The following is a 13,831-nucleotide window of genomic DNA, read 5'->3' as shown; positions in this document are numbered from 1 at the left end:
GTATCTATTACTATTTTTGTTCCTTAATATAAACTATTATTTTTGTAAGATGCTTTGGGTATCCTTTATTACTCAATATGTCCCATAGTTTTCGTCTGTTTACTCGATCAAATGCTTTTTCATAATCTATAAATGCTAAATGCGTTTCTAAATTAAACTCTTTTCAATTTTTCTATTATTTGTTTTAATATAAATATATTATTTGTACATGACCTTCCTTTTCTGAATCTTGCCTGTTCTTCTATTAATATTTCATCAGAGATAATTTTAATTCTATTATTTATTATTTTGCTATACATTTTATATACTGTATTTAGTACTCTAATCCCTCTATAATTCTTTGTATCATTTCTATTTCCTTTTTTTAAATATTGAAATAATTTTTGCTATCTTCCATTTTTCTGGTATTTTATATTGTTCCCAACATTTATTAAATAAATTTAGTATCCTGTCTTTTAAAAAACTTCTTCCATACTTGATCAGTTCAGCATTTATACCATCCATTCCTACTGCTTTCCTATTTTTTGTAGCTTTCAATGTCTTTTCCAATTCTTTCTTCACTATCAGATCTATGTCACTATCTGAGTCTAACTGTATCTCTTCTGTTTGATATGTTGGGTCTTTCCACAATTCTTCATAATGTTTTTTCCATTGTTCTTCCTTTATTATATTTATTCTTGAAGTGTCTTTCTCTGTGCTATTCAAGTGTTTCATCATTTTATATGCCAAATTTGTCTTCCATGAACATCATGTTCTATTGTGCTTATAAATCTATGCCATGACTCTGCTTTAGCCTTCCTTATCATATCTTTAGTTTTATTGCGTTCTTGTTTATATATTTCTTCATTCTCACTTGTCCTGTTTTGTATATATTTAAGATATTTTTATCTTGTACTGCTTTAGCTATTTCTTCATTCCATATCTTTACTCCCCTCTTCTTATAGTTTCTTGAATTGTCCTAGTGTCTCTTTTGTCTTTTGAATTATATTTCAAATATTATTCCATTCTTCTTCTATTTGTTCTCTCTCCGATGTTTTACTTATTTCATCTTTAATCCTTTTTTCATATAAATTTTGTATACTTCCTTCTTGAAGTAGATATACTTTATAACCCAACTCCTCCTTCCCCTATTTAATAGCTTTTCTCTTCTTCCATTTAGCCCATAACTATATTTTTGAAGCCACTAAAAATGATCTGAATTAATATCATATCCTCTAAACACCCTAGTATCTCAACATTGTTTTGCTAATTTTTGATTTACTATTACATAGTCTATTATTGATTGTGTACCTCTTGTCGACCATGTATATTTATGTATATCATGTTTTCTAAAAAAAATGTATTTGTTATCTTTAAATTATTAAATGTTGCAAAATCTCTTAATTTATATCTATTTCCATTTACTTTATTTTCTCCATAACATCCCATAATATTTTTTATTGGCTTTTCCCTACCCAAGCATTATAATCTCCCAAAATAACTACATGGTCCTTTTTTATATTCTTATCTAGTTGTTTTTGTAACTCTAAATAAAATTTATCTGTTTCTTCCTCTTTTTCATTTTCTGGAGCATAAATTCTAATTATACATAAATAACCTCTGTCTAATTTAAATCTTACTGTTATTATTCTATTATTTATAAATGTGTAGCTCTGTATTTTGGTTTTCCATTTCCAATCTATTAATATTGCTACCCCTCCACTAGCTCTTTCCTTTTGATCTACTCCACTGTATATCATTGTATAAGAATCATAATCTTTTGTACCTTTTAATTTTTTCTTTGTTTCTGTTATTACTGCTATATTTACTTTCTTCTGTTTTAAATGTTTAAGTAGCTCAACTTCTTTATATCCTAATCCTCCTCTTATGTTCCATGTTACAATATTTAAAATGTCTGTTATTCCTTTTTGTTTCCTTTTTCCAGTCCGAGTCGCATCCCTTTGTCCGTCCAGTTTTCCTCTTTGAGCTTTATGAGTTTTTATTTTATTTATTTATTTTTTCTGAAATGTTACCACCTTGTCATGGTGAGGAGGCTTGAGTAGCCCGATGACCCAGAGAGCTATGCTGGCAGTAGTTAGACTACCGGTAGGGCCACCCTAGCCATACAGGTCAAAGGGTAGGGATCAGACGAAGATTAACATACTGGTCCTCCAGGTTGGGAGCTGCACGGGAGGCTGGTTCCCTCCCCATGTAAAAAAATGGATAGGTGTATTTGGATTATTTTTATTTTTATTTTATTTTTTTTTGGCTGATGCTGTATAAGCTTGCTTTCTTTCCTCATTTGCCACCATTAATACTAATACTAATTAACCACCCTGCCAACTTTACATCATCTAGAAACTTAGACATTAGCCTGATATGCTTTCAGCAACATCACTAATAAATACAGAAAACAACAATGGGCCTAGCATTGACTCCACTAATAACATTAGTCCTTCTCCCACTGAACCATCTCTTCATCCATAACAGTAACTTACCCACAATACGACACTGCTCCAATTTGTAAAGCAGTCTTTTAAAGAGCATTCTTTTTTTGCCTATTATTACCTCCTTTCAGTTCTTGAAAAATTATTTCCAATCAAAGATCCTGCCCTATCCTTCATTAAGCACATTTCATCAAAGAGAATACTTCACTTCAAATTTGAGAATCAATTATTAACCAAGTATTCCAAGACATGGTAGGGGGTTCCTTATGGTATCCTCATAATAGTTCCTTATTGGCCCTGTTCATCTCAGTGCTGCCTTCTTTACTTGGCCTATACCCTGAAGGCTGATATTCCCATCAGTAATTACAGAAAGGGCATTAAAATCTCTTCTTCCATATGAAATCTTTAATAATCATCTTACCTGCTCTAACCAGCAACTGAATTCAGCTGAAATTCATTATGTCAATTTCTCACTAGCATCAAGGTCTTCTCTGCTGACAATTCTTGTCCAAGGCCAACCTGCAGGTGCAGTTTTGCAATTTCAGTTTCATGGAATTTTTTTCAGACTTGAAACTCATTCTCAAAACTCACACCGAGTACCTTAATAAAAGAATATGAACAAGCTTCTGTCTAGTAAAAATTAAAAACATGCAGTTCTATTTAAAAATACATAAATATTTATATATGTCTGGAATCATGTATACTGCTAATCCCTGGACATCTGCTGCCCCTAATCTGGAATATATATTCACTATAGAGACCCAGACCCTTAAATGGGTGTGGAAACATGCAAATTTACCATCTCCCTATCTAGACCATAGCTTCCTTAGGAATAAAATTTTAAATTTAAATTAAATTAATTAAAATTTTAAAGTTAATTAAATTAAATTTATGGAATGCACATTTAAAAAATTAAATAAAAATTTTAAAGTAAATTAAATAAATTTTTTATTCAAGATGTTGGTCAAGCCACATCTTGAGTACTGCATACAGGTCTGTAGACCTAATTTTAGGAAGGATGTAGAGCTGCTGGAGTGGGTGCAGAGAAAGTTATTGAGATTGGTGAAGGGAACAATGGGGTGCTCTTACCAAGAAAGGCTTCAGTTATGCAAATTTCAACATCTGGAAACTAGGCACCTGTGGGGTGATCTGAGGTGTTTGTTTGTTGTTGTTTGTTTGTTAGGTTTTTAGGAGCATTAGCAACTAAGGCCATATTGCTCAGGATATGCGGTGGTCATTCCTTGACCTTTCCGCATCCTCCGTATTTGGTGGTCACAGGCTCGAACCGCGGTCTAATCAAGAAGCGTATGCTATGCACTGCTGCTCCTGCCCACCTGGCTACGGAGGCGCCATTACTGTACCAATAACTGAGGTGTTTAAGGTTTTGAATAGCTCATCCCACCAGCAAGCTCATTTCTGATGGGATTCTTCCTCTTGCTCAGACCACACATGAGGAGGTATAAATTCAAGCTGAGGAAGGATAGTTGCAGAATAGATATGCAGAAGTTTGCCTTAAGCCAGCAGGTGCTTGATTGCTGGAACAAACTTCCATTTGATGTTGGGGAAGTGGATAGCTTGAATAAATTCAAGGAGGAATTAGACAAACTGTTAAAGGGGATAGATAGGTGAAATGGGAAGGTTTTTTTTCCTTTCTTTTTCTTTTGATTGATGCTGTATAAGCTAACTTTCTTGCATCATTTGCCACTACTAATACAAAGGACTGAGTTTTAGAAATATTGAAGTTAACTAAGCTTTCTTTGTCCATTGGAGAAGTATCTTGAGATCCATATTTAAGGAATTGGTGGTGAATATTAGAGTTGAGGCCGTTTGTGCAGAACAAGGTTTCTCAAATTGGAAGGTCGAATACTGTGTGCTGTCATCAACAAACTATCGATAGGATTTCCCATCCTCAGAAGGAGGTCATTAATATACAAGAGGAAAAGAGTGGAAGAAAGAACTGAAATGCGAGGAACAGTAGCATTAGTTGAGAAGTTAGAAGATAGCATGCCATGTACCATCACCTACAGTGAGTGTTCAGAGAGAAAACTGGATATTCAATTGCAAAATACAGGATGCAGCCCATAACATGGAAGCTTAGAAGACCTTTAGGTAAAACAAGTCCAAAAGATTTGGAAATGTCAAGTGCAACTGCTTGAATTTCTCCATTTTTTCCTACAAGGATGAGTAAAACAAGCTGATATATCACCAGCGGATTGACACTGAAAGAGTATAGATAAGTACAATAGGGCAATAATTGGAAGGCAGATATTTTTCAGTTTTGTGGAGTTGGCTGTATTGTGACCTAATTTGCAAGAAGAAGGGAAAATTCAAGTAGAATAAGAAAATGAAAAATAGCAAGAGAGAAACGGAGCAACTCAGGAGCACAGGCTTTGAGAACAGGTGGGCAAATGCTATCAGGGTCTGTAGCTTTATAAGCATCAAGACTGTTCAGAATTTTTCTAACATCCTTCTGAGAGAAAACCACTGGAGGGATTAAACAGAGCTGATTAGGTATGACAGAAAGTGGTTTACAAAGATCATCAATAAAAGAGTTAGAATTAAATAGGATGCAAGTAAGTTGGCTTTGTCTTTGGCTGAGGATGCCACAAAGGATAAGGTTCTGACAAAGGTAAAAGCATTAATAGACAAATATTGTGGCCTTGCCAAGAGACCAGAATGCTCAACCAGCATTTGATAAGCAGCAAGTGTACTATTCTTAACCTGCTCAAAATTAACTTCCAACTGATTAATAACTGTTTCACAAGTGGTGTTGTTGAGCTACCTCTCCATTGTGACTGTTTCATGTGGTTGTTTTTTTTAAGAATCTTTAGCATTAGCATTAGTAGAGGCATTTGATGCAAGAAAGCAAGCTTATGCAGCATCAGCCAAAAAAAAATAAAATAAAAATAAAATAAAATAAATAAATAAAAAATAACCACTTCCACTTCACCCCTCTGTTCGTTCGACATACCTGTACAGCTGAGCCTTAAACTTATTTAGGCTATCAACTTCCACGACAAGGGATGGAAGTCTGTTCCACCAATCAACCACCCACTGGCTAAAGGCAAATTTTCGCACGTCTATCCTACATCTGTCTTTCCTCAATTTGAATTTATGCCCTCTGAGGTCATTATTCTGAGCAAGAGGAAGAATCCCATCAGCATTGAGCATGCTCAAACCATTCAAGGCTTTATACACCTCTATCAGATCACCTCGCTGGTGCCTAGTCTCCAGACACTGTAATTTGCAAAACTTAAGCCTTTCTTCGTAAGAGCACCCCTTTGTTCCATTCACTAATCCTGTTGCCCTTCTCTGTACTCGTTCCAGCAGCTCTACATCCTTCTTGAAATGAGGCCTCCAGGCCTGTATACAGTACTCTAGGTGTGGCCTGATCATTGCCTTATATGAGGGAATAATCACCTCCTTATCCCTGCTAGAAAACTTCCTATATATCATTGACAATACACCATGAGCTACTCTTGCAGCCCATCTGCACTGCTCAGAGAACTTCATATCTGCCTGTACAATTACCCCCAGATCCTTTTCATTCTCTACCACTGTCAGTGTAGTACCACAGAGTTGATATGTTGCTCTGGGGTTGCTGTTTCCCTTATGTAGTACTTTACATTTGTCAATATTAAACTTCATTTGCCACCTCTCAGCCCATCTGCTCAACCTTTCCAGATCCTGTTGCAGCAGCACAGTGTCCTTGACAACCCTGCCAACCTTCATATCATCTGCAAACATGGACATTAAGCTTAATATACCATCATCAATATCATTTATAAATGATTGTGCTTATCTTCAACAATTTATCCTCCACTTTACTCTCAGTTATTACAAGATTCTCTAGCTTACTGCCAGAGTTGAATACACCTCTGGCATTCCCCTCGCTGAATAACTCCTCATGTGTGAATGTCGATGCAAAATATTCATTTAGTTTGTTAGCTACCTGAGCAGGATCATCAACAGCTAACATATCGATATCAAGTGGACCAATCTGATTCATCCCCTTCCTTCTAGAGTTTACATAAGTAAAGAACTCTTTGCTGTTTTTCTTTGCATCCCTTGCCAAATATTTCTCGTAATCTGCCTTTGCCTGCCTAACCTCCTTTGTAACTTGGTTACAGATCAACTTGTATCTATCATAGGCTTCTGTGTCACGTGTTAATTTGTATGTATCCCATGCATTTTTCTTCTCTGCCATACGCCTCATTAGTTCATCTGACATCCATTTAGGCCTAAACCTTGAACAATATTTCTTAGTTGGTATGTAAAGCCTAGTAGCTTCCAAGATAAGTTCTTTGAATGCCTCCCATTTTGAATTTGCTGTTGGTAACATCATCAGTTGGTCCCACTGTATAGAATTTAAATACTGTCTCAGTCCATCGTAGTCGCCTTTACGAAAGCAATAACCCTTCCCTTTACCCCTAATGGTAGTTATCTCTTTGAGTAAATCCCACTTCAGCACACTGTGATCACTGCCACCTAGTGGTTCATTTATCTGCAGATTCTTAATGCATGAAGAATCACTACTGATAATCAAATCAAGAGTATTACTCCCTCTAGTTGCCTCCCGAACATGCTGATGTAGAAAACAATCATCCAATAAATCCACAAAAGCCTTGCTAGTGTGTGTGTGACCAGCCCCCAAATTCCAGTCAATATCTGGGAAATTAAAATCCCCTGTTATAAGACTCTCTGATTTACTGGCCCTCTCTATTTCCCTGTACAGTTTCTTATTATACTCATCAGAGTCATTAGGCCTATAGCACACTCCTACTCTCAATTTTGATCTCCCAATGCCTATGTCACACCAAACTGACTCGATACTGCACTGTCCAGTGATGTCGACTGGCTTCACTTCCTTGGATTTTATGTATTTCTTAACTAATAGCATAACCCCTCCTCCCTTTCTATCCTGTCTATCCTTTCTGTAGACGTTGTACTCCCCAAATTCCAGTTCTGCATTCCTTATATCTGTGTGACACCATGTCTCTGAAATCCCAACAATATCTGCCTTTGATGTTTTGAGCAATACCTCAAATTCATCAAATTTATTTACTAAACTCCTAGCATTGGTGTACACGCAAGTATACATGCACCTGTTCTTTTTCTTAGCTACCCTAACACAACCCATGTGTTTACTTGAACCACAATGATTCCCAGCAGTCTCTGAAATATCCTGCAGCTTATTTTCCAGCCTCTGCTCATTCCAATAGAAGCAGTGCAAGAATCAATTTCACCTCTGCCAGTGGCTACTGTTAATCTATTAGTCCTTGTATCCCCCCAATCTAGCAGTTTTCTGACCCACCTAACACTGCCTCAATAGCATCAGCAAACATTCTTGCACCATTCTATTTAAGTGTATCTCATGTACCCTGTAGAAGCAGTCTCTCCTGTTAACAAGTAGAGGCCAGGCTGAAAAAAATTCTACCCCTTGAGCCTTGCACAATCTTATTAGTATATTAGCACAATCTTCATATTAGTATTGGCAAAATGAAAACAAAACAAAAAGTAAAAAAAAAAAAAATTAATTTACTCAATTCAATTCCCCAAACCATTTTTAAATTTATTCAAATTACCCACTTCAATATCAGATTGAAATTATTCTAACAATGAATTATATTCTGGCTGAAGATTTAAGTTCTGCTCAAGGCATGTATAGAAAACCATCATACTAGATTTCCTGTGGTATTGGTTCTGTTGAAATGTTAATACATTTGCTAAATATAAACTGATGGTATGTAATAATAAAGGAAAGGGATTTGAAGTGAATTGCAATGATGTGAAGCATATTCAAATAACAGCAGCAAGGTAACACAAGTTCCACGAATGCACACACACACACGCACACAGAGAGAGAGAGAGAGAGATTTCAGAAGCATAAAAAACTCCAGTTTTAACAAGATCAAAATTCCAACTATTTCATAAATTAATTGACAACAATACTGAACAGTAACAAGTACATAAAGAAATGCATAATTAATCTGCTGCCTCATCTATTTGTATATAACAGTAACAGTTTAAACATTGCAGTAATTGAAAGTATTATGGAGTAGATATGCAAAAGATGTTAGCTCCCATCCTACCTGCTCCTTTCGTGCGTGTAGTTACTGACTCACTTGGCTCCCCAGTACCTAAACTATTTGATGCTGTCATATGCAATTTGTAGCGTGTCCCACAGCGCAGTCCTTCTAACTCATACTTCCCACTACTTGTACTAAGATGCTGTTTCTCTCCTTCACCACCCTCTGCCTTATAATGTAGAACATATTCTAAAAGAAATACATAAAACATGCCTCATGAGAACAGTAAAAGATAAAATGTAAAAACCCAACTAATGTAAGAATAATATACTCTCTTTACATGTACATTAATACTATTTTTAAATAATACATTATCTTTATGCATTGAATGAAATCTATTGATTTATATTAATTGAAAATCCAATTCAATTACAATAAATATCATTTTAGTGAAACTTTTGACTGCAATAAAAATATATTCAGGTCCTAGACAACTTCCCTGTTAATAGCACTTTGAAAGTCTTATCTGATAAAAAATTTAGTATGACAAAAAATGTGTCTGTTTACAAAAAAAAAAATAATAAATAAAAAATGCAGATCTTGAAAATCATAAATTATTAAGCAGGGATGAATAAACACTAACTTTGAGAGGAATCACTTCATTTTACTGATTTTAAAATGGTTTATTTAAGCTGGGGTAACAATTAATATTTAAATTTGACTTTAAGATTTTTAAAATTTAGAGATACATACATTCTGACCCCTCTTTGCAGATGTTTTTTAGCACACTTAGAATTAAAATAACCTTTACTTACATTCTAAAAAAAAATCAATTAACGAATAACTTTTAACAACTCGGTATAATTATACATTTCTTTGTCCACTCTGAACAATGCCCAGTTATGGCCACTCTCTGCCTTCCATCCTTAAGGCATAGAACCCCAGGGGCTGACATCTGGTGAGTATGGGATTGGCGCACCCATGGTCCTGAGCTGGATATTATTATTCTTCTCTTAGTTCGTGATTTCCTTCTACTTCTCTCTCTCTCTCTCTCTCTCTCCCTCTCTCTCTCTCTCTCTCTCTCTCCAGGTAATTTGAAAATTTTTTTTAGCTGGTGCAACATAAGCATCAGGCTTCCTTGCACTATATGGCTAATAATGATGGGCACGATGGCCCAGTGGTTATGACACTGGACTGCCAGCCTGATGGATCCGGGCTCGAGTACCGCCTTGGCAGAAGCAAATGTGGCCATACCACGGTGGGAGATCGGTATAATAATAGTAACAAGTTAGAATAATAATAATAAATTAATTAATAGTAATAAAAATTAATAAATAAATAAACATCGTGAAAGTTTCTCTAAGGGGCCTACTTACCCCAAGGTCGGAGTGGCGGTTAAGGCCAATGTGGTGCCATCTGGCGTCACTCCCAAGAACTACCACTGGACATAAGCCAAAGCTAAACAGGTCCACCTCCATAGATGGATGATGTTGCAGAGAAATATTAACCATACTGCACTGAGTGTGGCGCAGGATAAAGTCACTCACATTCAGGACTTAGGCAGAGAGGTTGGTTCGAAAAGTCAGAGACAGTCTCCCGAGGAAGACAGTGGCACTCTCCCCCCGTATGGCTACCATAAGAGAAGGGCAAGACCATCCAGCCCCACCAACTGGAAGTGCTTCCTGTGCAACTATGCTAGTGACCACCCAGGAAGGGAGAAAATGCCAATGCATGAAGTGGAGGATCGAAATGAATACATACATCATGTAAGCATACTATGAAATAACGAAGCTGGAGACCGATATGAACACTTACAGGGTGAGACTACATACCAAGTGGCTGGAATGATTCCCAGATATTCAGGTCACCGAACAGTGAATAGTGGACCAGAGAAGGACCATCATCACAAAGAACCTGATAGCTCCTGCAATCTTGGAAAAAATCAAGCAGGATGTGAGCGATCAAGTACAAAGGATAAAGAATATGGAACGAGAGGTGGAAAAACATACCACCACCAAACCAGAGGAGGAAGAGCAAGAAGAAATACAACCCACAGCAGCTGAAGTGGAAACAGATGGCGTCATGATATCGAGAATAGAGGACGAGTGGAAGGAGGCCCTAACAGAATTTGAATGGACTGCACAAAAACTCGTGATACAGAAGCAGAGGCCAAATAGAACTTTGTGGAGAGTCACAGACTACTTCAATCAGCACATAATACCACATTACCACGACAGCAATGGTGCAACACTGGAGGCCATCCACACAACCGTGTATTGTGCTGTGGTAGCAGACACGAGGACTAATGGAAGAGAAATGAGGGACTAGCAGCAGAAGATTGAAGAATTAAGAATCAAGATAGGCCAATTTACCCAGTACCAATGGGGCAATAGGAGTAAGAAATTAATTGGAAAAGTGAAGAGCATCCTCAAGAGAGACAGTGTCCACAGCAAACACGAGACAAAAAAAAATCAGAGAATAGGAGAGTACTTGGACACATTGAAGCAGAGCTTCCTTGCACTCAGCAAGAGACTACGCTGATACAAAGAGAGCTCCCAGAGGAAATTAAACAACTGAATCTTCAATGAGGACCAAAGGGGCTTCTACAGGAGTCTCAGAGGAGATGGGAAAGAAGGGAATGGACCACCCAAGCAGAAGACAATTGAGGAGTTCTGGGGAAACATATGGAGCAGGGAAGTAAGACATAACAGCCGAGCCCCCTGAATAAAACTAGAAGGCAAGAAAACCAAGGACATACAAGAAATGAGAGGGTGGGAGATTCGAGAAGAAGAAGTAAAATAGACGATGGAGAACTCTCATAACTCACAAACTCAAGGAATAGATAATGTCCACAACTACTGGTACAAGAAGCTCACTTATACACACAAGCACCTGGCAGAGCAGTTCACCCGAATGATAAGGCACCCAGTTTCTCACTCAAGAGTACCAAATCAGAGGCATTTACTAAAAGATTACAATCACAGTTTTTTTCCCAGTCACTTAAGTTAAGCTAACAGAAGCCTATTATTCAAAAATAAAAAGTAATCAAAAGCTTTTTCTGTAAATGACACAGCTCTCTCATATGCAGCAAGCTCCATTTGCATGGTATTTGTCATTACATTACTTCAAATGAATAAACCAATGTTTGTTTAAGAAAAGAGAATGCAAAACTTTTTTCTGTAAATGGAATCTCTTGTACAGTGCACTCACCATCTTCACAGTAAGTTGCTTACCCTACTTCTCAGTTCAAAGAAAGGTGACCAGACTATCAAGCAGTGCTAATCAATATCCACATGCCGTAGAAGGTGCAGACTGCAAAGCTTGGCAACTATATATCTTAGGAAAGATTTTATTGGGATGTATGAAGTCCTGAAGGGGATCAGCAATATTCTCACTGCTAGAGACAAAAACCAGTTAGGGGTAAAATATAAAATTTTATGTTTTATATAAGATTAAAGGAAGTAACACATGGTTGAATCTCGTGAAGTTTATTTTTGGACAGTGTGCCCTAGATCACTTAAATATCACTTAAATAAATTACTTAAATAAATTACTCTGCAAAGGTGGAGAGCCTTGAAAAGTTCAAAGTGAAATTGTATTTTCACTCTTTGACAATGTAAAAAGTACTAGTGTTTGGCATATTTTTTTTTTGGCCGATATAGAAAAAGTCTATTAGAATAGCTAACTGCTTCCTTGAATTAGTTAGCTATCCTAATACTAATACTTAAAACAGCACTTCCCTCCATCAGTGGTGTTGTTTAAGGTAGTGTAATTCTGAAGAAATTCATAAATCCATTGTGATGGTGGAGAGTGCTCTGTAATCAAGTAAACAAGCTTCTGTGTCACTGATTAATAATTAAGTGGCTGAAGTGGTGCAATACCATGGCAACTTATTGCAAAGGAGAAATTTCCCCATATTAGAGATCTCTTTCACTACAGAGAAAACTGTTTTACTATACTGAAAGAAAGAATTATTTAGAAACTTAAGAAAGTATTGTGTGAAAGAAATGCTAACTCCACATGAAGTGAAAATCTGATTAGTTAACTGTAAGAAAGGTACATGGATTGCGAGTTAGTGTCTATAAACTTACTACAGATATAATAATAAACTAAATATATTTTACTCCGTGTTTCCTTCTTACAAAACTTTTTTCTCCCTAATATTGATCTTTGATTACAAGACTAGAATAGAATATGCATTATCTAACATCCATAGGAAATTTTCAGCATGTAGATATTGTGCTTTGAAAGCATAAAAATATTATGCTTTCAAAATGTTGGTTATAAAATTACCAAAATAAATTTAGACAAGAGAATCGTTTAAGTAGAGATCTTGTTAAACGGGTTCCACTGTCATTCATTTATCTAATTATTTTTTTACAAATTTCATTTACATGAAATATGCTAACACTTACTTCTCCTTATTTGCTGAACATTATTCTTTTTCCCTGACTTTCTTTGGTCTGCCAATAATTGTAGAGTTAAAAATGTTCTTTCTGACATCAGATAAGCTGTGAAAATGTCCTACTCAATATGTTTTTGTCAGTAACCATGTATACATATTTTTATACATGGAGGTTGGTTCCTCTCTTTGTGAGGGGAAAACTGAGCAATCCTAGAGAGAAAGCCTTATACTCACAACCTGTGACCAGCTAACTCAGAAAGTAACCAGAAAATTGCTCAAAAATTTGTCTTAACCATCAAAAAGCATTAAGAACTGACAGAAGTGGCTCCAGGTCTATCAGCGCCTTGTGCGAGATTTGTTTGGTGCGCTCTCTCCCTCTGACTTGAAATTTACAGCAAATCAGTGAATTTTCAGAGAATATTGTGCCCCCTAAATTTTGGCACCCTGTTCGAGGGAACCACTCAATCATGCCTTAAGCCGGCCATCATGTGTTCAGCCCTGAGAGCTGAACACATGATGCTTTCATTAACTCAGTGATTTCAGTATGTTGTTGTAGTAACAAAGTCTGGCTAAGATGATCATCTTAAAAAACTAAGCCTCTCTATGCATTGTCTCAATCATCCTGATTAAAAATATTCCTCAGGAAGCCCTTTCAGCTTTGTCTAAACTTCTGATCACACTCCAAAAAATGACTTTTCAGATGTTTGTAAAATTCAAACTGTCTTTAACAGAGATGCTTCTTGTCATCTCTATTAGGTTATATTAAAATGTTCACTACGTAATATAACAAAATCATATTTTATTATATGATCTTTTTATTGTTTTCATTATATAATCTGCATTAGTTTGTATTAGTATTAGTTTGTAAAATTCAAACTGTCTTTAACAGAGATGCTTCTTGTCATCTCTATTAGGTTATATTAAAATGTTCACTACGTAATATAACAAAATCATATTTTATTATATGATCT

The 13,831-nt window shown here is 36.1% G+C and overlaps 1 protein-coding gene across 5 annotated transcripts in view; it reads right to left on the bottom strand.

The window, feature by feature from the left end:
- The window catches only part of LOC150077751 (cell adhesion molecule Dscam1-like), a 351,950-nt gene that overhangs the window by 74,538 nt on the left and 263,581 nt on the right, over nucleotides 1-13,831 (bottom strand). For all 5 annotated transcript variants that reach the window (XM_090385498.1, XM_090385494.1, XM_090385495.1 and 2 more), the window contains exon 20: nucleotides 8,519-8,704. In XM_090385498.1, coding sequence (XP_090241624.1) covers nucleotides 8,519-8,704 — 186 coding nt within the window. The remainder of the gene's footprint in view (nucleotides 1-8,518; nucleotides 8,705-13,831) is intronic.

The sequence above is a fragment of the Mastigoproctus giganteus genome, chromosome 11, assembly GCF_048544385.1.
Source record: "Mastigoproctus giganteus isolate SK-2022 chromosome 11, ASM4854438v1, whole genome shotgun sequence".
NCBI classification, from domain to species: Eukaryota; Metazoa; Arthropoda; class Arachnida; order Uropygi; family Thelyphonidae; genus Mastigoproctus; species Mastigoproctus giganteus.
This window is presented reverse-complemented; position numbering and strand designations above follow the sequence as displayed.